This window comes from Rhagoletis pomonella, unplaced genomic scaffold, assembly GCF_013731165.1.
Source record: "Rhagoletis pomonella isolate Grant_MI unplaced genomic scaffold, Rhpom_1.0 Rhpom_scaffold_00003, whole genome shotgun sequence".
Taxonomy (NCBI): domain Eukaryota; kingdom Metazoa; phylum Arthropoda; class Insecta; order Diptera; family Tephritidae; genus Rhagoletis; species Rhagoletis pomonella.
Window position 1 is genome coordinate 52804812 of NW_023458557.1, and position 23086 is coordinate 52827897.

At 39.2% G+C, this 23086-nt stretch overlaps 3 protein-coding genes across 6 annotated transcripts in view; 2 read left to right on the forward strand and 1 right to left on the reverse strand.

The window, feature by feature from the left end:
• Positions 1–23086, forward strand: part of LOC118735299 (protein rolling stone) — a 139282-nt gene that overhangs the window by 30464 nt on the left and 85732 nt on the right. The gene's annotated exons all lie outside the window — the stretch shown is intronic.
• On the forward strand, positions 18438–19070 carry LOC118736294 (secreted RxLR effector protein 161-like). The gene has a single exon (XM_036466392.1). It carries the CDS (start codon positions 18438–18440, stop codon positions 19068–19070), a length of 633 nt encoding a protein of 210 aa, XP_036322285.1.
• LOC118736296 (piggyBac transposable element-derived protein 3-like) overlaps positions 19211–23086 on the reverse strand; it is a 7007-nt gene continuing 3131 nt past the window's right edge. The window contains exon 3 of the mRNA XM_036466393.1: positions 19211–19242. Coding sequence (XP_036322286.1) covers positions 19211–19242 — 32 coding nt within the window. The remainder of the gene's footprint in view (positions 19243–23086) is intronic.

Genomic DNA, 23086 nt, shown 5'->3' on the forward strand with positions numbered 1-23086 from the left:
TTGATCAAGGATGAGAACAATCCCCCACTAAGGTGGCCGCTTGCCAGTGTTATCGAAACCATCAGAGGAAAGGATCAGGTGGTACAAGTGGCCGTTCTGAAGACTGCAAGTGGCATATACAAACGGGCTGTGGCAAAGCTGTGTCTGCTACCCATTGACGACAATATTTTGAAAGTCTGAGTCTTTCAACGGGCGGAGACTTTTTAATATTAGATACATTGTCTCGCACATGCATATCTATGCAGTATAATTATCTACATTGTTATTACCTTTCTATTATGTACCATCACTGATAGCATGTAATTATATGTACCATCACTGTACGATTGAGAGAATACAAAGGTTGCGCCGATCTCGGACCGCTATTCCTCTCTTAACGAATTTGACAGAATCGTGGTTTGCATGACGTCACACTTGTGCAACTTGTTTACGTTTTCCTTGCAACATTTTTTCTTCTTCTTCCGTTCTTGCTCACGTTTTGGCATTTCTCTCTCGCAATTGCACCAGTGTGACGTCACACAAAAGTTATTCTCAAAAATCCTCTCTGATCGGCGCAATCTTGTATTCTATCATTCTTGGTTGATCATCATTTATTAGTTGCTCATTATGCTAATTGTTCATACATATGCATCTGCGCATGTCCATATGTATGTATATACATACTTACGTACATAAGTAAATATTTGCTTGCTTCAAATCTGCGCTCCCGCTAATGCGTAATGACACCAATGTTTAAGAACCGGTTTAGGGAATTTAAGTGGCTGTGGTAAGCGCTCTTATCATACTTGTACATACATACAATAGCATAACTGCATTATATTGGAATATGTACCACTAAATCATCCGATCTCTTTACCGTAAGCCATTGTACTTGTTGAGCTAGAGGGAATTTTGAAGGCTGGTTAATTTGTACATCTAAGAATTTTGTTACTCGCATTTTGGTCATATTAGCAAGCGCTAGCATATAGTTGCTAATATTCCCATGTACATTTAGCAATAAACGCCCGCATATCGTTGTTGTCGCATTTTTTTTATTGTAAGTAATACGGGTCAGTAAAAAACCTTACTGACCCCGAAACAGAGGCTATGCTCAAATGTGGTAGTTGTAATTTTTAGAGCTTCAAGAAAACGCTTATAGTACGAGAACTAATGAGGCGATTTCAAAGAAAAGTATGGCGTTTCAAAGATAGAGCTCCAAGCCTATCGAACGATTCATTTTTGTATGTAACCAATTCTGTTTCCGTCGTAGAAGCAACGGTAAATATTAGCTTATTTTGGGGTCAATTTTGAGCCTTTAAAGTACTCAACAACTTATGATTTGCAGATATAGCTTTCACATCTGGGATATATGTATGTAGATTATTTGGAGCAATAGAAATATTATTGTGTACAAATTTTATATAAATTGTTATATCTCTGACTGTTGGGGCAAGGTGCTGTGGCATGCAGGGAGCTCTGGCTAGCTCGTCGGTCGGGGGGGTCATTTCCACCCACCTCACCAGCAGAGACATAAACAAAATTTACTCATGCCTGTGTAGAAGAAATAGGTAGCATAAGTCGTATTAAACTGTTAGTATAGAAGACCAAGTGAAATAACATAGTGATAGAAGAAACTGTCCAGTCAGGTGGAGTCAAACCCTCCCCCTATACTTGTTCGTGAAGTAGCCTTGAACTTTGCCGTGACTCCCACTATTCGCAAAGTTCCCTATTCCTGACATACGTCCGTCTTGTCTACGTCCGCACCAGTCCGTCATCACGCCGTCATATCCTCTTCCCCCCTTATTGCTCTAGTGCAACACCCACACCAACCTGAAAAATTTAACAACTCATAATTTCACCACCAAACCGCGATTAAAGATTTTTCAATTCATTCTTCTTTGTGATATACATGTATATTTCACTAATACATCACCATAGCAATCTTGTGGACTTTAATTCTAATCTCTAACTTCCCTAACAAACTCAATCCTCTTAGGTTAATTCAAAATTTCATTAATTTACATAGGTATGAGTGTATCTATGCCCTATCACATGCAATATATGTATAAAAAGTATGCTAAGCTTATTTAGAGATAAATAAGTACTTCGATACAAATCAAAGCAGCATAACAACTAAGAAAAGGAAAGATATGAATGAAAACAAACGAAATTATTATTATATTTTGTCCCTCTTATTCGGCCACGACTGTGATCCATGTACTATTAAACTTCGCCACTCTCACAGATCGTAAAACAAAAAAATCCAAAATTGCAATAAATATGTAGGGGCATTCATATTCATCTATACACAATTATTGAGACGAGCTAGAAAGAAAATAAGAAGGCAATATTTCCACTTACCATTCTCTCCCGCGATGAAGGCGCCTGCTTCTAAGGTAGTAGGTGAGGTGAGGTAAATTCATACAAACAACATGCCTTGCCTTCCAATATTCAAACTGATCGGATGAGTGGAGCCATTGAGTACATTAATTCACAATGTCAATTTCATTTGGACAAAATAAGCACCGCGTGCGGAAGTGACGGGAACCTTCTTAATAAATAAATAAAACTAATAAGGATTGGAAATACCTAGGCAAAAACGAATTCATAATAAAAATTAAGTGGTAAGAACGCGATAAACCAAAATCTTGCTAAAGGAAATAAATTAACCTAAAAATTCACGTAAAGCTGGAGCTAATTCATACTAATATAAGTATACTAACTACTAACAAAACTTCTCAGAAGGAAAACAAAATTCAGTAAAAGGAAAACGAGTGTGAACATTTTTAAAACCTGAGATTATAACCAAAAATTAAATTGCGAAAATTGCGAGAGAGTATGGGCGACGAGAGCGCGGTGAAGTCTTTGTCTGGCCGCTTCCCGCGCTGAGCCTGCTGCTCCAGTCGTGTATGTATGTATGTATGCTCCTTTTCAACTTCCAGTGCTCCCATATTTATTGCAGTTTCCCTCCTGTTTTGCAGCTTATTGCGTTTTAATGTCGTTAGTACATAGGTGTCGGTGCATAAAATTTCGGTCATTGACCCGCTTCTAATTTCAGTTTATGTATATATTGTTACAGCTGACTTGTTCGCATATGTACAAAAGTATGTACCGCAAGTCGAGATTTCGTAGTTTTGGGGTCCCAATGCCACTCCTGCCTGGTTTGGATCTGAAATATTTATTGCCTCATTTAATTTTTTTGTTTCACACGTTATCGTTTATTTATATGTACGTAAATATATTATTTTTAATCAGATTATTTCATTATTTTATTTTAGTATGTGACTTGGGTTAAGATCTGTATGCTTGCATGTACATAGGTTTAATTTATGTTTGAAACGAACTCTTGATCATCTTTTCTTTAACTTAGCTTGTATCTACTTATTATGTCGTTAGATTTAATTTTTAATTTCTTAATCGGATTTTAAATTTAATTTAATTTTAGTTTTATTCAATTTAAATTTAATTTTATTTTAATTTCATTTTGTTTTAATTTCATTTTAATTAAGCATAATTTTATTTCATCTAATTTTTTTTGATTTAATTTCACTGTTATTTTATTTAAAATTTTAATTTTTCTTTAATTTAATTAAGCTCCCTCGCCGCTTTTCTCCCGTTCGGTATATTTTAGATTTACTTTAAGTGCATTTGGAATTCACTTGACTCTGTTTTCTCCTCGTTTTAAACCTCCAGTCTCGTAAATTCGGCACGCTTATTCGGTTTTTGAATTATTTAAATTTTTGTTTTATTCAAATTCCTTGTTAAAATTCATTATAATTAAAGATTTCACGACTTATTCAACGGGGCTTTGAATTGCGTTGACTCACCTCTTCTATACCGGTTTCCCAAACGGCATTCCTCGAATGTCCGCAATCTCGATTCGCCGTTTTAACGGGGTGAATCCTTTGTCACCATTTAAGTAAAAACTTAACTATTGATTATTACTTTGTGGACGATTAAAACTCGCGCACCACACTTCTAACTGCTTTCAGAGCACACATCAATCTAATTTTTGGCCTTGGCTGGCCTACTGATCGTGCCCCCGATGCTCTTGTGGCCCGAGGAAATTACCTTCAAAAGACTTTCACTCAATCGATACACGCATACGCACACATTCTTCCATATCCCGGACATAAACATATCCCTGCAAAAAATTGGACTAAACCGGGATGACTCCGGGAGAAATCGCAAAGGAGCATGCGACTAATACCACTTTTGATCTCTTTATATGGAATGAACTGTTCGCTTTTGTTCGAGCATGTCCTATGAAGAGACTAATTGTTCACCTTTATACCCGAACGGGTATAAAAAGCGACTAGTCACTTTTAAAAAATAAAAAAAAAAATTTGCGCCAGCTGAGATTCGAACCGGGTTGCTCAGTTTTGTTAGGCGAATACTCTCTCTGCGTGCCAACGCCGCACATAAAATGTCATTGACTAAGTGCGTACATATCATTAAATCGTTAATAGTATCCGTTAGAAATGAGTTGGGGACTAACTGATCTCCTATTATACCCATAAGGGATGAGTCGAGACTAATTGATCTCCATTAGTACCCGTATGAGACTAGTTGCGACTAATTAATGCCCAATTGTACCCGATTGAGAGTAATCTCGGATCAAACAATTCGTTTCACACAACATTATGCTAACAGTGACACAGATACGTGGGTTCTGGTTTGAAGGTATTTGAAGGCGTTCGAAGGTGTTTGATGGGGTTTTATGCGGCTTTCAACACAAAAGGCTGCCGCTACAAAATTCAACAAATATTGAGCATTTAAAGCAAAAAATTGTTGAAAAAATTAGCATTTTTTATTTCCAAAATGCTCGAAAACTGCTCGAATTATTTTGTTTTTGTTTTCTTTAATCAAAAGCCTTTTCCTTTCATTTGGTAGATGGGAAGTATTGGTTTATATCTTCTAGGTATGTTTACTTTATTCAAATAAATGGGCATAAATGATTTTCCATACAAAATCATTTCGTTATAATTTTGCAAACACGCTGGACAGTTAAGAAGGACACAAAAGGTGTGTGTGTGTATTATTATATTATTACTAACAGAGCCTCCGACGTCGTTTGGGTTAAAAAAAAATATAAAGCCGTAGTACAAATATTCAGTTCAGCATAAATTAAAGGTGTCAAACTATCTTCTTTCTGTTTAAATCAAGGCATCCTTATGAACCATGCCGTTAGTTTTATCGTAGTTCAACAACTATATATTTGTGATAATTTTTTGTACTACAAATCTTGTTTCATTATTAATATTAGGTGGATTAAGGTAACGATAGAATTTTTAAATTAAAATTAGTCTACTACGGTACATTGCGTTTAGCTGCCTATTCGCTTAACTGTATTAGTATAGATGCACTTTTCCGGTAGAATGCTTTTATTGAAAGGAGTTTTATTCATTACGAATGAACACTTTTCGTTTAACAGCATCGCGGGATCAAAGAAACGATTTAATCTTTTCATTTCGAAATGGTCTAAGGACTGTAAGGTTTCAAAAAAAATACGGTGTTAAATATCCGAGTGATCTAATAGATGAATACATATTTATCCCCTTTTACAAACTCAGTCATATATACTTTACACTAAACACCCCCCATATACATATATGTCTGCATACCAAATTTCAAGTTCATTTGACTTATGGTTCCCCATTTATGGCTATTTAAAAATTCCTCGCCCATACTCCATGTTCCCGTTTATAAATTCATGTATACAAACCTTACTATGGATATGTATTCATACCAAAGTTCATATTCTTGTGAATTATGATTCCGAAGTTGTAGCTGATACAAAATTTCACACCTGTGGAATGTGCCACGTCCCTTCAAAAAAAAAAAATTATATATGCCTTATTATAAGCATTTATCATAGATCTTCACACCAAATTTCAAGTTCATGTGACCTGGGGTTCCGAAGTTATAAGTTTAAAAACTTCACGCCGATGGGATGTTACACGCCTTCTTGTACAAACTTATTTATATATACCCTACTATAAGCACCCACCATAGATACGTCTGCATACCAAATATAAAGTTTATGTGACTTACGGCTCTGAAGTTATAGCTGAGAAACATTTCTACCCTATGGGATGTGCCACTCCCCCTTTAAGAGACTCATTTATATATATCTTATTATAAGCACCTACATTGGACATGTCCGTATACCAAATTTCAAGGTCATGTGACTTCTGCTTTCGAAGTTTTAGATGACAAAAATATCACCGCCTATGCGATGTGCAACGCTTGCTTTTACAAACTCATTTATTTATACATACCTGCCTTACTATAAGTGCCTATATATGTCTGCGTAACAACTTTCAAGTTCGTGGGACTTATGGTTCCGAAGTTATAGCTGATAAAAAAGTCCACGCCCTCTTTTCTTCTTCTTCTTCTTTTTTGGCGCTGTAACCGCCTAAGCGATTTTGGCCGAGTTCAGCAAAGCACGCCAGTCGTTTCTCCTCTGTGCCAACTGACGCCAATTGGAAACGCCAAGTGAAGCCAAGTCCTTCTCCACCTGATCTTTCCTCTGCTACCACCAGCGGGTTCCGAGTTGAATACTTTCAGAGCTGGAGCGTCGGTGTCCATTCGAACGACATGGCCAAGCCAGCGGAGCCGCTGTATTTTAAGTCGCTGCACTATGTCCATATCGTTGTAAAGCTCATACAGCTCATCGTTCCATCGTCTGCGGTACTCGCCGTCGCCAACGCGTAAAGGACCGTAAATCTTCCGCAAAATCTTTCTCTCAAACACTCCAAGAGCCGCCTCATCGGATGTTGTCATTGTCCATGCTTCTGCGCCATATACCAGCACGGGCATGATGAGTGACTTATAGAGCGTGGTTTTCGTACGTCGAGAGAGGACTTTACTCCTGAATTGCCTACTCAGTCCAAAGTAGCACTTGTTGGCAAGAGTGATTCTGCGTTGTATTTCAATGCTGACATTATTATCGGTGTTAATGCTGGTTCCCAAGTAAATGAAATTCTCTACTTTCTCGAAGTTGTAACTGTCAACAGTGACGTGGGTGCCAAGGCGTGAATGTGCTGACTGTTTGTTTGATGACAGGAGATACTTCGTCTTGTCCTCGTTTACCACCAGACCCATTCGCTTTGCTTCCCTATCCAACTTGGAAAAAGCAGAACAGACTTCGCGGTTTTTGTTACCGATGATGTCGATGTCATCGGCATAAGCCAGCAATTGCACGCTCTTGTAGTAAATTGTTCCTGAGCGGTTCAGTTCTGCAGCTCTTATTATCTTCTCCAACATCAGATTAAAGAAGTCACATGAAAGGAAGTCGCCCTGTCTGAAACCCCGTTTTGTGGCGAACGGCTCGGAGAGGTCTTTCCCAATTCTGATGGAGCTGGTGGTATTGCTCAACGTCATTTTACACAGCCGTATAAGTTTTGAGGGGATGCCAAATTCAGACATAGCGGCGTATAGGCAACTCCTTTTAGTGCTGTCAAAGGCGGCTTTAAAGTCGACAAATAGGGGGTGAGTGTCGATCCTTTTCTCGCGGGTCTTTTCCAAGATTTGGCGTATTGTGAATACCTGGTCTATGGTGGATTTTCCAGGTGTAAGGCCACACTGATAAGGCCCAATCAGTTCATTGACGGTGGGCTTAAGTCTTTCACACAGTACGCTCGATAAGACCTTGTAAACTATGCCTAGAAGGCTGATCCCGCGGTAGTTGGCGCGAATGGCGGGGTCACCTTTCTTGTGGATTGGGCACAGCACCCTTAAATTCCAGTCGTCGCGCATGCGTTCATCTGACCATATTCTGCACAAGAGTTGATGCATGCACCTTATCAACTCCTCGCCGCCGTACTTGAATAGCTCAGCTGGCAGGCTGTCAGCTCCAGCAGCTTTGTTGTTTTTCAGCCGCGTTATTGCTATACGTACCTCGTCATAGTCAGGCGGTGGAACGTCGACTCCGTCAACCTCGACTGCGGGCTCGGGTTCTTCTTCTCCACAACTTTCCGTGCTGCTTCCATTTAGTAGGGCGGAAAAGTGTTCCCTCCATAATTTAAGTACGCCCTCTTTTACAAAACCATTTGAATATACTATAAGCACCTACCTACCTAGTTCATACCAAATTTCAAGTTCATGTGACTAATGGTTCCGAAGGTAAAACTGATCAAAATTTCCACGCCCTCCTATAACCACCTACCATAAATACGTATGTCCGCATAAAAATATATATATTTCTGATAAAAATTTACCCGAATATGGGATGCGCCACGCCCCCTTTTACAAACTAATTTATATATACGCTTCTATAAGCACCTACCATAGGTATGCCTGCATACCAAATTTGAAGTTCATGTGACTAATGGTTCAGAAGTTTTAGCTGACAAAAATTTCCACGCCTATGGGAAGTGCCACGCCCCCTTTTATAAACTCACTTATATATTTATTTATTTATTTTTATATTTCAGTCAATTGAACGATGAATTCTTACTGACTGTAATTCAGAGGTACTTAAAACTAGTTAAAAAAGTTGTATAATAAAGTACGAACTGCTGCACAAGATAGAGACGGGTCAAAAGTTGGAATATTGTTTAGCTCCACTAAGGTTCTAATCAAGGGAGCATACATTGCATAGTTCGTTTTAGAAAATACGATGTAGAAAGAAGAAACACTGCGTAAATTACGTGTAGAACATTGAAAGTTATTCTTTCCAAGAGGTTAGGGCAATCAACCGATCCATTCAAGAGATTGGCAAAGAATGAGCAAGCAAGATAAGCAGATCTGCTACGTAGAGTTTGTAAATTTAGAAGTGCACAACGTGATTCATATGAGGGAATGGGTTCACTAAAATTCAGTGAGCGTAAAGCAAATTTTATAAATTTTTTCTGTATCCGTTCTAATCGCGTGGTTTGAGAATTGTGGTATGGTCTCCAAATGAATGACGCATACTCCAACCTGGATCTTACTAGAGTAATATAAAGCATCTTCAAAGTGTATGGATCGTAAAAAGATGAACTATTACGCCGGACGGAAGCCAGCATCGCGTATGATTTGCCAACTATATATTCGATATGCGTGGAAAAGTTTAGCTTCGTGTCGAAATGGACACCTAGATCCTTGACTTCATTAACATGATTAAGAGGAGATCCAGAAATATGATAGCGTGTGTGGAGCGGAATTAGCTTTCTGGTATAAGTACAATGTGAGCACTTATTTATATTTAGATGAAGACGGTTTCGTATGCACCAATCCTGTAGTTTAACAAGTTCTCCTTGAAGGGCAATGGAATCGTGTATGCTTTTAATGACAGAGTAAATTTTGAGATCGTCCGCATATAATAGATATTTAGATGACGAGAAGCAGGACCCTATGTCATTAATAAATAAAATAAAAAACAGTGGTCCAAGTATACTACCTTGAGGAACACCCGACGTCGCAATAAAAGGCTGTGAGTAGACATCCTCGAACACAACCATGCAATTTCTGTCAGACAAATATGATTTAATCCACTCCAAAAAAATAGAGTGGAAACCCGTTGAGAATAATTTAGACATGAAGACCTTGTGAGAAACTCTGTCAAATGCCTTTGAAAAATCTTTATATATTGTGTCGACTTGGTGGCCAGCTTGAAAAGCAGACAGACAATCTTCCGTACACATAATATAGACCCACCGGTCGCAGTGCCTTACCCAACCAACTATCTATCTTCCGTAAAAATTGCAAGATTGGAGACTGTGAAACTTCCTTTAATAAAACCATGTTGGTTTGGACTAATTAAGCTGCTAACTGAGAATGACAATTTCTCCTTAATAACACATTCGAAAATTTTCGCAACTGTGGTTAACTTTGAAATTGGTCTATAATTAGATACATCATTTTTGTTGCCACTTTTACAAATCGGGGTTATCTGAGCCTTTTTCCAACCATCAATAAATTTACCCAATGCTAAAGACATGTTAAAAATCAGTGTTAAAGGTTGGATTAATGCAGGACATTTTTTAAAGAGTATGGCTGAAAGACCATCAGGATCCATAAGATTTGAGGTTTTAAGTGAATCAATACCACCACCAACGTCCACTTCCGACAGTATAAGCGACCCAAACGCAGGTAGACATTCAGGAATCCGAAGTTATAGCCGGTTCCGAAGTTATAGCTGATAAAAAATTCCTCGCCTATGAGATGTGCCACTCCCCCATTTACAAACTCATTTATATATACCCTCCTATGAGCACCTACCATAGATATGTCCGCAACTCAAATTTAAAGTTCGTGGGACTTATGGTTCCGAAGTTATAGCTGATAAAAAATTCCACGCCTATGGGATGTGCGACGCCCTCCTTTCCACACTCATTTATATATAGCCTATTTTAGCACCTACCATAGAAATGGCTGCATACCAGATTTCAAGTTCATGTGACTTATGGTTCCGAAGTTATGGCTCATAAAAACTTCACGCCTATGGGAGATGCCACGCCCTCTTATCGAATCCCAATTTTTTCACCCTATTATAGGCCCAGGTGTCATGGCAATACTCTATCAAAATTTTGTTCGATTCTGTCTGTCTGTTTAGGCTGCAACCTGGCACATACATACATACATACGTCCACAAATATATAGTTGATATCTATCATTATCCCAGTGTATAAGAATTTTAGGAATATCTCATCCACAATGCCGCCTATCGTGTACATTTTAGGCCCAATAATTATTTTCAATTGGCTAACATACGCTCTAAATATTAGCCAAATCGGCAAGTAAATGCAATTTTCAGGAATATCCTGACCCCAGCGCCTGTGTTCAGAAATTTGAGCTTGAAATTAAATCGAACCCCAAGGCCTTTTGGCGGTACGTAAAATAAAAAAAAAATTGCTCAAGCATTCCGTCGGAAGTTTTCTATAACGGATTACATGCGAATTCGTCTGCAGAGGCTGCAAATCTGTTTGCAGACTTCTTTAGCTCAAACTACGAGCCTGAAGTAGATTCTACTGAAGACAGCTGTTTGAATGTGAATGTCTCAATTGATTTTGGGGCGCTCTCCATACTCTTGATGACGTGGTTGATGGCATCCAAAATTTGAAATCCTCAAAGCAGGCAGATATTGATGGTCTGTCCCCATGTCTTCTCCAAAACTGCCCGGCTATTGCATACCCTCTTCTACTATTGTTCAATAAATCCCTTAAATATGGCGAATTTATTGATGCCTGGAAGGTTACCTTCATCACGCCCATTCACAAAAGTGTTAATAAAAGCAATATTGCCAACTACAGACCCATAACAAAGTTGCCTACTGTCTCTAAGTTATTTGAGTTCATTGTAAAGCAAAAGATGTACTTTGCAACCAAACGGCTGATTTCTGTTAATCAACGTGGATTTATGTCTGGTCGATCAACTGTTACAAATCTAGCTGTTTTCTCCGAATTTTGCCTGTCTGCTTTTAACAATCGCATGCAAGTTGACACTGTCTATACCGATTTCACCAAAGCTTTTTGACAAAGTCATTCGCTCCTAATATCCAAATTATCTAGTTTAGGTTTCCACTCTACCTCTCTGAAGTGGGTAAAGTCTTACCCTTCGTCACGAAAGTGTGTTGTCATAATGGACAACATCTCGTCGCAATCTTTTACTGCGACCTCTGCAGTACCTCAGGGTAGCGTCTTAGGTCCCCTTCTCTTGTGATTTTTATTAATGACATATCTAACTGCTTTAACCATTCTGAATATCTTTTATATGCCGATGACTTAAAAATTTTCACTACGGTTACAAATCAGTTTGATTCTGTCAAGCTTAAATCCAATCTAAATAATGTTTCTGTCTGGTGTCGTACAAATCAACTCCAGTTAAACATAAATAAGTGTTTTCATATCGCATTTTCTAAGTCTCGTTCCCCGATCCCCACTTCTTATTATATCTTTGGCTCATGTCTAAGCATTCGTAAGGAAATGTCTGATCTTGGAGTGGTTTTCGACTCCAAATTTCTTTTTAATAGTCATCTAAACTATACTGTAGCACAGTCCTTTTCTATACTAGCTTTTATTCGCCATTTCAGCTCTGAGTGTACTGACCCGTACACTCTGAAACTACTCTTTACTTCTCACGTCCGCTCTAAAGTAGAATATGCTGTCTTTATCTGGAGGCCATACCACAATTCCCATATTGAAAGGATTGAGCGAATACAAAGAAAATTCATACGTTTCGCACTCCGTTCACTTCCGTTTGTTGATCCGATTCCTTCATACACTGCCAGGTGTCAGTTAATCGATCTTAAATCTCTAAAAACCCGAAGATCCATTCTTTCGCTTACTTTTGTATGTGATATTATTCGTGGGGCGATTGATTCTTCATTCATACTTGAATGCATCTGCTTTAATATCCCCACAAGAGACCTGCGTAATCATGAGATTTGTTTTCTAAATCGCGTTAAAACACTTTACGCTTCTAACCCACCTATTTATAGAGCATTAAAACAATTTAATTTTCTCTCGTATTCATCAGATATCGCTTTCTCTTTGTCAAAACATAGATTTAAATCCATATTAAATGAAATTGTTAAATAAACTTAAACTGAATTAGTCTCTGTATAGTGTGTAAGAAAATGTACATTTTCTAGATTATTCTTAAATAAATAAATAAATAAAAAATTAATAAATAAATTTTTGGTAGAAATATTTATTTTCAAGGTACTGATATATGTTCCAAATATGAACGAAATCGGTCCAGCCGTTTGGTAGTTTAGTGACATACAATATACGAAAACTCTATTAAATTGTGAATTCGTGACATCTCAGCATTCTTCATTTTTCGGCAACAACAACAAAAATTTTTAATTTTTTAAATCGAAAAACCTTCCAAACAGAAGGTTCACAACAGTCCTTTTTACAGAATTGAAATCGGTTCAGCCGTTTGGTCAGGCATCGCGGTCATACGAAAAACATTTAATTTTTATATACATATATAGACTAGCTGTACCCTGCCACGCTTTGCTGTGGCATATTCCAATTACATGGATGATAAATGATTAACGAAACAGAGAATATCTACGTTTCATATAAGTTTGATTTCGTAATAAGTACTTGTGTGCACAGTATTTGTGGTTTTTCCATTCTCTGCATAGATTTCAAGGATATCTGGTTTGGCGACACGGGAACACGCGACATCTAAAAAGCAATCCGTATCTAAATCTAAACCACACTTTTCCAAAGGTTGATCTTGAGCATTATTGATTGTGATTCCGAATGCCAATCGAATTAAGAATTAAAATCTTTTAAATTGAAATGGTGTATCGGTCGGAATCATGGGAATTCTTCACCTTCTTCTTCTTCGCCACGTTAAAATCTTTGCTTACACTACGTTCTTCATCAATTTCTTATCTGCGTGTCGCATGCCGTTGCAGTGCTTCTTCTGATTAATATTCCTCAACATGGTAACTGGAACATCTATTTTCAATTTCGGTATGTCATCCCTGGAAGATCAATCGAGTTCATAAATTCCGTTGCTTCATCTGTTTCTACAAGGGTGTTTATCGGCGTATATGTTATTTCCTCACTTTGAATGCTGAATTGAATATCATTATTATTGAACATTAGTGGTATTCACCAAATTGAACAAGTGACCTGGCAGTCTGGTAAATGAGCAGATCAGCTCAAGCAACGACTGTTGTCAATACCACTACTATTTAGTTGATAGACATCCTTATTCTTCGCAGTAAGAATATCTCGTTCACTGAGCCAGTCGTTATTCCTATAATTAATTGTATTTATTAAGTAACCTTCTTTCAATCAGTTCTCCTTTCGCTGTTACTAAGGCACAAAAATTATCGGACAATAAAATTCGTCTTAATTTCTCATTGACTGGCAGCTTTCCGTTCCCAATGTCCAGTAATTATCGCGATAATACCTCGGCTGCAGTGTATGTACATATGTTCGTCTTGCCAAACCGTTGACTATTTCAGGCAAGCATTTATCTCTCTCGCTAGTGTTAATCGAGAAATTACAGACAATGTTTGCGTAAAATCTCCTGCGAGCAATATTAATGCATTTCCGAATGGTTGAACGTTTCCACGCAACACGATCAAGAACCTCAAGCGATTTTTATGTACCATGGTGCACTCATCCCAAACAATGAGTTTAAATTTTGTAATACTTTTTCTGTACCGGGTGTTCTAGAAATATTTCACGTGGGAGTTTCGATGTTTTATATTTTCAATGGCAGCATAAGACCTGAATAAGCAGTGCTTCCACTTGGTGACAATGTCGCAGCAATTCCAGACGAAGTGATAGCTAATGTTATGTAAGTTTTTGATCGAACCGTGGCCAGGATCAATCTGATAAGGAATATTTTCCCAGTTCCTACTGGCGCATCCAATAAGAGGGTCCCCCAACTCCGTCATTTATCATTTGCATATTCTTCTTCTACTTTGGCTTTGTAAACCGCCTAAGTCATTTTGCCCGAGCTCGACAAAGAACGTCAGTCATTTCTCTCTGCGCCAACTTGGCAACTCTTCATTGCAAGGGGGGCTCCCTATTCCTCTGCTACCATCACACCTGGAATTTCGGTTCCTATTGAAAGGACATGTCTAAGCCAGCGGAGCCGCTGTATTTTCATTCGCTGCACTATGTACATTTCGTTGTAAATCTCATACAACTCATCGTTCCATCGTTTACGGTAATCCCCGTCGCCCACGCATAGAAGCCTGTAAAGCTTTCGTAAGATCTTTCTCTCAAATACTACAAGAGCCGCCTCATCGAATGTTGTCATTGTCTAAGATTCTGCGCCATATAACAGTTCGGGCCTGATGAGTGACTTATAGAGTGCGGGTTTTTTTACGTCGAGAGAAGACTTTTTCGAAATTATAACTGTCAACAGTGACGTGGGTTCCAAGGCGCGAATGCGCTGACTGTTTATTTTATGACCATTCTGCAGCAACAGAGAAGTCATATGGTGACATACGTGTAAAACGTGCTTGGCTTTTGGATAGTGGATGCACTGCTCACTTGTGTGGTGACGAGTACATGTTTAAGACAATGGAAAAGTCATCCAAAGCTAAGCTGAATTTGGTGAGTCAACCGGCGTGTGGAGATGTGCGAGGCAAAGGTGTGGTACATTTATCAGTGACTACCGAAAGTGGCCAGCGCCAAGTTGAGTTCCGAAACACGTTGTTTGTTCCAGAGCTGCGCACTAATTTAATTTCGGTAGGTAAAATTACTGATAAGAGGCAAAAAGTGACATTTACCAAGGACGCTGCGTATGTGTGCAATGGAAATGGAGAAATAACACTGATCGCTGACCGCAAGGGCGACTTATATTATATAATAGAAAGCAGCGAATGTGCTGCTGTCCAGCCGAAGTGCTCCGAACTGTTGAAGTGCCACTGTCGGTTGGGCCATCTAAACGCGGCTGATTTATCAAAGTTGATACGTGATGGTGTGGTTCCTACTTCTGACACTGGCGACGTCGAGCAGCTGGCACAGTGTGAAGTGTGTATAATGGGTAAAATGTCTGCGTTACCGTTCAATAAAGGCAGAGTGCCGTGCTCAGAGTCTTTGAAGATTATACATTCCGACGTTGTTGGGCCATTCAAGGAAGAGTCCATTGGCCGCGCCAGATATTTTCTCACCTTAATAGATGACTGCACAAGGTGGTGCGAAATATACCTACTAAGGCAGAAGTCTGGCGTTTTCGAGGCTTTTAAGCTATACCAGAGATTTATGGAAAGGCAGACAGGGCTGAAAATTAAGTGCCTGCAGTCCGACAATGGACGTGAGTATTTAAATAATGATTTTAATACGTATCTTTCAGAATCCGGCATAGCACGACGGCTAAGTGTTCCTCGCACGCCCAAACAGAATGGAGTCGGTGAGCGAATGAACCGAACGCTGCTGGATATGACTAGGTGTCTCTTATTGCAGTCGAGCCTAGGTCATGCTTTTTGATCGTTAGCGGTAGCAACTGCGTGTCATATAAGGAACAGATGCCCATCGCGAAGCTTAGGATCGAAGTCACCTTATAAATGTCTAAATAAGGTAAAGCCCAATGTCAAATACTTAAGGTCGTTTGGCTCAAAGGTAATGGTACTCGATAAATTACCCGAGAAAAATAAGCTGGAACCGAGATGTGAAGAAGGCGTGTTTGTAGGGTATCCAAGAGACAACAAGGGTTATCGCGTGTGGATACCAAAGGCGCATAAGATCGTATGTGCGCGTGACGTCCGATTCGTTAGTGAACAGCAACTGGTTTCACTTCCAACACGTAGCGTCGATGATCTGCTGATGCAGCCTGAAGTTCCAGAAGAGAATAAGAGCAACTGCCGTAAAAGTGTAGAGTTTTCACCTTCTGCTATTGAAAAGAGTACATCGAATGAACCCACTACAGAGGCTGATGAAAAGTTGGAAGAGGTTCGAAGAGCACCAGGTAGGCCAAAGTTGTTGCGAATGGGAAATAGAGGAAGACCGCGCAAATTGTTTCGTTCTCGCGCTAACTCAGAGCCATCACAGCAACCGGTTTGTACAGAAAGCGACAATGATAGTGTTGGTGACGATGATGTGTTTGTTGGTATAGCTGAAGTTAGCATGCAGAACGCTTTGAATGGACCTGAGAGTGATGAATAGCGAGACGCATTGGAATGTGAGGTAATTAACCTGATTAAAAATGATACATGGGATATTGTTCCGACCACTCACAACAAAAATATAGTGGGACGCCGTTTTGTTTTGACAGATAAGTATGGATCCGATTCCGATGGTAATATTGAGCGACGCAAACCTCGCCTGGTAGCCAAAGGCTATGGTCAGAAATATGGTATAAACTATAGTGAAACGCATGAACCAAAAAGACAAGATCACGCGGGCAGGAGAGTAGCCCGTTAGAATCGCATTTAGGAAGAAAGTGGAACGATTTTGACATTAGCCGTTTGTTTACATTTCTTCGTTGTTTACAATTTGGTGGTGGCTTTTTACTGCAATTTTCTTCATTTTCGCTTGTGACAACGTGTGTACACATAAGATAAAGAATAATTTAACAAAACGGCATGATTTATAGAAGAATTTGCATAATAAAAATGATTTTTCATGCGTTCAACAATTTCGCGGTTTTCTCCGTTCTCTTCGTTGTTTACTTCTTACAACAAAGATGGCGTCGAGATTTCGGCAGCTAGAAAATAACTTTTTTCGTTCTTTCCTTCCCACGTGATCTTGTGTCTTTCGTTCATGAGTGAAACGTATGCGCCAGTAGCTCGCTTAGGTTGCAAACAGAGTGGAAGCGAAGCCGAAGACGAAGATGAAGACGAAGCCGAAGACGAAAAACAGTGCAGTAGTAAACATATGAAAGTGATAACAGTGCATGCAAAGACGGACACGAAGATGAAGATGTTGCGCAAGCGGTCAGCTTGAAACAGTGCGGTACTGTTTTCAAAGACGAATAGCTTGCTGTGATGAGTTGTTTACAATTTATTTAACTGTTTGCAATTGTGAAAAAACGCGTTTTTTAAGAAATGGGCTAAATTTTTGGCAAAATGTAATCAAACGTATTAATTGGCATTCTTGTATATTCGAAAAATGTCTGTCCGTCTTGCCGTAACACATAATACAAGTGGCGAAATTCTCCAAAAGTTGTATACAAATTATTTCATGAATTGCTGTTTTTTCTTTATTTTCTTTTGATTTTATCTAAAAAAGGGTTTTATTTAGAAACAAATCTTCATATCATTCATCTTCCACTATGTACACTCGCTAGCTTGCCCGCAACGCAAGAAATTCGTCTTCGGCTTCGTCTTCATCTTCGTCTTCGGCTTCGCTTCCACTCTGTTTGCAACCTTAGAATTGATTCGCTTGTTACTTGCATTGTCGGCTCATTTTAACCGCACAATCTGGCAGTTTGATGTTGTAAGCGCATACTTAAATGGAACTTTAAGTGAAAAAGTGTTTATGAAGGTGCCAGATATGTTGTATGATATTTTACAAAGAATTATAACGAAGTTTGATAAAATCGGGGACATTGGTAGAAAAGCTGCGAAAATGATGAACGACATAGATGAAGGTGGCAACACTTGTCGACTTAAGAGGGCGTTGTATGGTCTGAAGCAAGCCGGTCGGCAGTGGTATTCCAAATTAAAGTCGAAGCTTTTAAGTATGGGGTTAAAGCCCACAGAAAATTAACCCTGTTTATTTCATGGAAAGTTTGAGAAAAAGTTAGTTTTACTGCTGGTAGACGATCTACTAATTGCGTCGCATGAAGTAAAAATTATTCACAAATTAAAACAGCAACTTTTAAATGATTTTGATATTAAGGACATTGGTCGAGCAAATTATTGTCTTGGGCTAGAGATTCATCAAAAGGATGGTGTGTTACTTTGAAGCAAAGTGGCTACATACAAGAATTGTTAAAGACATATGGCATGAGTCAGTGTAACCCGGTAGCTACACCATCAGAGTTGAATGTGAAATAATCCAAGTATTGATGAAGCCTGCCCATACCGGGAACTAATAGGAGCTCTTATGTACTTGTCCGTCGCAACAAGGCCAGACATAGCAAATACCGTGTCAAGACTAGCACAGTTTGTGACTAACCCATCGAAATGCTATTGGAACGCGGCCAAACGTGTGCTAAGATATATTGCCGGTACTGCCAATAGGTGTGTGCTCTATCAAAAATTCAACCTACCGCTAATAGGGTACACCGATGCTGATTGGGGTGGCTGCACAACTGATCGTCGTTCCTACACTGGCTATGCTTTCTTGCTCAGCGGTGCTGTGATAAGCTGGAAGTCGCAAAAACAACGTACAGTAGCACTTTCATCAACGGAGGCCGAGTATGTCAATTTGGCGGAAGCAGCAAAAGAGGCAGTCTACTTGCGTAGTCTCTTAAACGAGATAGGTCTTCAAGAGCTCACCGATATTAAAGTTTATGTGGCCAACAGAGGGGCGCAGTGTTTGGCGAATGATCCAGTTTTTCATGCGCCGACCGAACACATAGATATCAAGCATCACTTTGTAAGAGAATGCATCAGCGCACGGTTATTCTCATTGAAGCACGTACCTACACAGGAGATGATTGCAGATGTGATGACGAAACCGTTGGCGCGAGCAAATCCCGAGAGATGTCTTATCGGACTTGGTTTACCCACTTAGATGACATGCATATTGAAAGGGCTTGTTAAAGATATTGATTTTGTATTCATTTACCTAACACTATGCATGTCAGTATATTACTGTACACATTGTCATTACTCTTTTCTTTTTTTGCTTTATTCATCTCTTCTTTTGTAACTTTAACCTTCTTCTGGATTTAAACCTCGTGTAGCTAACATTCACTTATAATTTTATCTCAATAAAATATCGAATTATCTCTGCAATCCCGTCAGTGTATTGAAACATTTTGGTCCAAAATTTTCAAAAAGAGTTCACGTTCATGATTTTTAGTGACGCATTTGTCTTGTAATATTACGGTTTGGTGGTTGTCAGAAGGCATATATGCCGTCTTAAATAACTTAGCAAAACTGTACATGCATACAAAGATACGTAATAGTTTCAGTGCGTTTGAAAGGCACCACGTCCCCTTTTCAAATAACCCCAATTTTCTCTAAGAGCATGGGACTGATTTCATAAATCTCTAAACCATTTTCGAGTAATTGACCTTTTTCCAATAGCCCCAACTTTTCTTCATGACCAGTCGCGTTTTATATATCTTGTACATACCAAGTTCCAGTACTCTTCCATGAACACATTCAGAGATATGCAGTATGAAAAATTCGATGTGTATGGGAAGTGCCGCGCCTCCTTTTCCGATAACCACAATTTATCTCCATGAGTATGCGATTGCTTTCATATATCTCCATACCAAGTTCGAGACCTCTTCCATGAACAATTTCCGGGATATGCAGTATGAAAAATTCGGTTTGTATGGGAGGTGCCATGTAACTTTTTCCAATAACCGCAATTTTTATCTATGAATATACAAATGTTTTCATACATCTCCCTACCTTAGTCGAAACATGTCTACCATGAACACTTCCAGAGATGTGCAATATGAAAAATTGGCTTTGTATGGGAGGTGCCACGCCCCCTGCACTTAGCGGTATGAAATATACTTTACATCCGATTCTCATGCCTACCATATATAACACAAAAAATTTCATAAAGATCGGTCGAGCCCTTTAGGAAGAGTTCGATTTTTATATGTATATTAGATAAGCACGATGCGAGCATAGAAAAAATTTCGATGAAAAAAAAATTTTTTTCTCGGGTTCACAACTATCCTATCTTTTCAGTTAGAACCATCAATACACACCCACAAAATTTCATTGAAATCGGTTAAGTGGTATCGGAGATTAGCGTGAACGAACACAGTGACACGGGATATTTATATATTAAGATACCCTACTATAAGCACCTACCATAGATATGTTTGCGTACCAAATTTCAATTTCATTCGACTTATGGTTCTGGAATTATAGCTGATAAAATTTTCCACGCCTATGGGATGTGCCACGCCCTCTTTTACAAGCGCATTTATATATAAGGACCTACCATTGATATATCTGTATACTAAATTTCAAGTTGGTGGGACTTATAGTTCCGAAGTTATAGCTGATGAAAAATTCCATGCCTATTGGATGTGCTATGCACTCTTTTCGAAACTCATTTATATATACCCTAATATAAGTACCTACCATTAAAATGGCTGCGTACGAAATTTCAAGTTCAAGCGACTTATAGCTCCGGAGTTATAGCTGATAAAACACCCCAGGTCCATGGGACGTGCCGCTCCCCCTTTTACAAACTCACTTATATATAGACTAGTATAAGCACCTACTATAGATACGTCTGCGTACCAAATTTCAATTTCACGTGACATATGATTCCGAATTTCCCACGCCTATGGGATGTTCAACTCAGTTATATATGCCTTACTTAAGGCGCCTACCGTAGATATGCCTGCACACCAAATTTAAAGTTCTTGGGACTTATGGTTCCCAAGTTATAGCTGATTAAAGGGTCCACGCCTATGGGATGTTCCACGCCCCTTTTTACAAACTCATGTATTTACAGTCTACTGTAAGCACCGCATTTGACTGATGGTTGTGAAATTATAGCTGATAAAAATTTCCACGCTTATGGGATGTGCCACGCCCCCTTTTACAAACCCCTTTATATATACTTTACTGTAAGCACCTACCATAGTTATGTCTGCATACGAAAATTCAAGTTCATGTGGCTTATAGTTCCGGAATTCGAGCTGATAAAATGTTCCTATGGGATGAGCCACGCCCACTTTTACAACCTCATTCATAGATACCCTACTATAAGCACCTACCATACGTATGAATGAATAACAAATTTTAAGTTCATATGACTAATAGTTTCGGATTTATAGCTGATAAAATATTCCACGCCTATTGGATGTGCCAAGCCCACTTCTTCTTCTTTTTCTTCTTCTTGTTCTTCTTTTTTGGTGCAGTATCCGTCTAAGCGATTTTGGCCGAGTTCAGCAAAGCACGCCAGTCGTTTCTCCTCTGCGCCAACTGACGCCAATTGGAAATGCCAAGTGAAGCCAAGTCCTTCTCCACCTGATCTTTCCTCTTCCTCTGCTACCACCAGCGGGTTCCGAGTTGAATACTTTCAGAGCTGGAGCGGCGGTGTCCATTCGAACGACATGGCCAAGCCAGCGGAGCCGCTGTATTTTAATTCGCTGCACTATGTCCGTGTCGTTGTAAAGCTCATACAGCTAATCGTTCCATCGTCTGCGGTACTCGCCGTCACCAACGCGTCAAGGCCCATTACTCTTTCGCAAAATCTTTCTCTCAAACACTCCAAGCGCCGCCTCATTGGATGTTGTCATTGTCCATGCTTCTGCGCCATATACCAGCACGGGCTTGATGAGTGACTTATAGAGCGTGGTTTTCGTACGTCGAGAGAGGACTTTACTCCTGAATTGCCTACTCAGTCCAAAGTAGCACTTGTTGGCAAGAGTGATTCTGCGTTGGATTTCAATGCTGACATTATTATCGGTGTTAATGCTGGTTCCCAAGTAAATGAAATTCTCCACTTTCTCGAAATTGTAACTGTCAACAGTGACGTGGGTGCCAAGAAACCCGGTTTTGTGGCGAACGGCTCGGAGAGGTCTCTTCCCAATTCTGACGGAGCTGGTCGTATTACTCAACGTCAATTTACACAGCCGTATGAGTTTTGAGGGGATGACAAATTCAGACAAAGCGGCGTACAGGCAACTCCTTTTAGTGCTGTCAAAGGCGGCTTTAAAGTCGACAAACAGGTGGTGATCGATCCTTCTCGCGGGTTTTTCCAAGACTTAGCGCCCACTTCTACAAACTCACTTATTTACACCATACTATAAGCACCTACCATATATATGACTGCATACCAAATTTCAAGTTCATGTGACTTATAGTTTCGAAGTTATGGCTGATTAAAGATTTCACGCCTATGGGAGATGCCACGCCCCCTTGTCGAATCCCAATTTTTTTTACCCTATTATAGGCCCAGGTGTCATGGCAATACTCTGTCAAAATTTTGTTCGATTCTGTCCGTCCTTTTAGGCTGCAACCTGGCACATACATACATACATACATACTTCCACAAATATATAGTAGATATATCCTTCTCTTAGCGTAAAATAATTTTTGGGGATATCTCGGCCACAGAGCCACTTATCGTGTTAGTTTCAAGTCCAAATATTTCTTTTAAATTGGCTAAATTGTTTTCTAAATATGAGCCAAATCAGCAAGTAAATGCAATTTTTATGAATATCCCGACCCCAGCGCCACCTAGCCATTAAATCTTTAGTCGAAATATTTCCCTTCAAGGTGCTGAAATATGTTCCAAATATGAACGAAATCGGTCCATCCGTTTAGTAGTTTAGTGACATTCAATATACGGAAAACTCTATGAAATTTTGAAATCGTGACGTCTCAGCTTTCTTCATTTTTCGGCAACAACAATAAAAAACTTCAAATTTTTTTAAATCAAAGAACCTTCCACACAGAAGGTACAAAAATGTGCTTTTTACAGAATTGAAATCGGTTCAACCGTTGCTCAGGCATCGCCGTCATACGAAAGACAATTCATTGTTATATATATAGAAGATATAGATATAGATATAGATATAGATATAGATATAGATATAGATA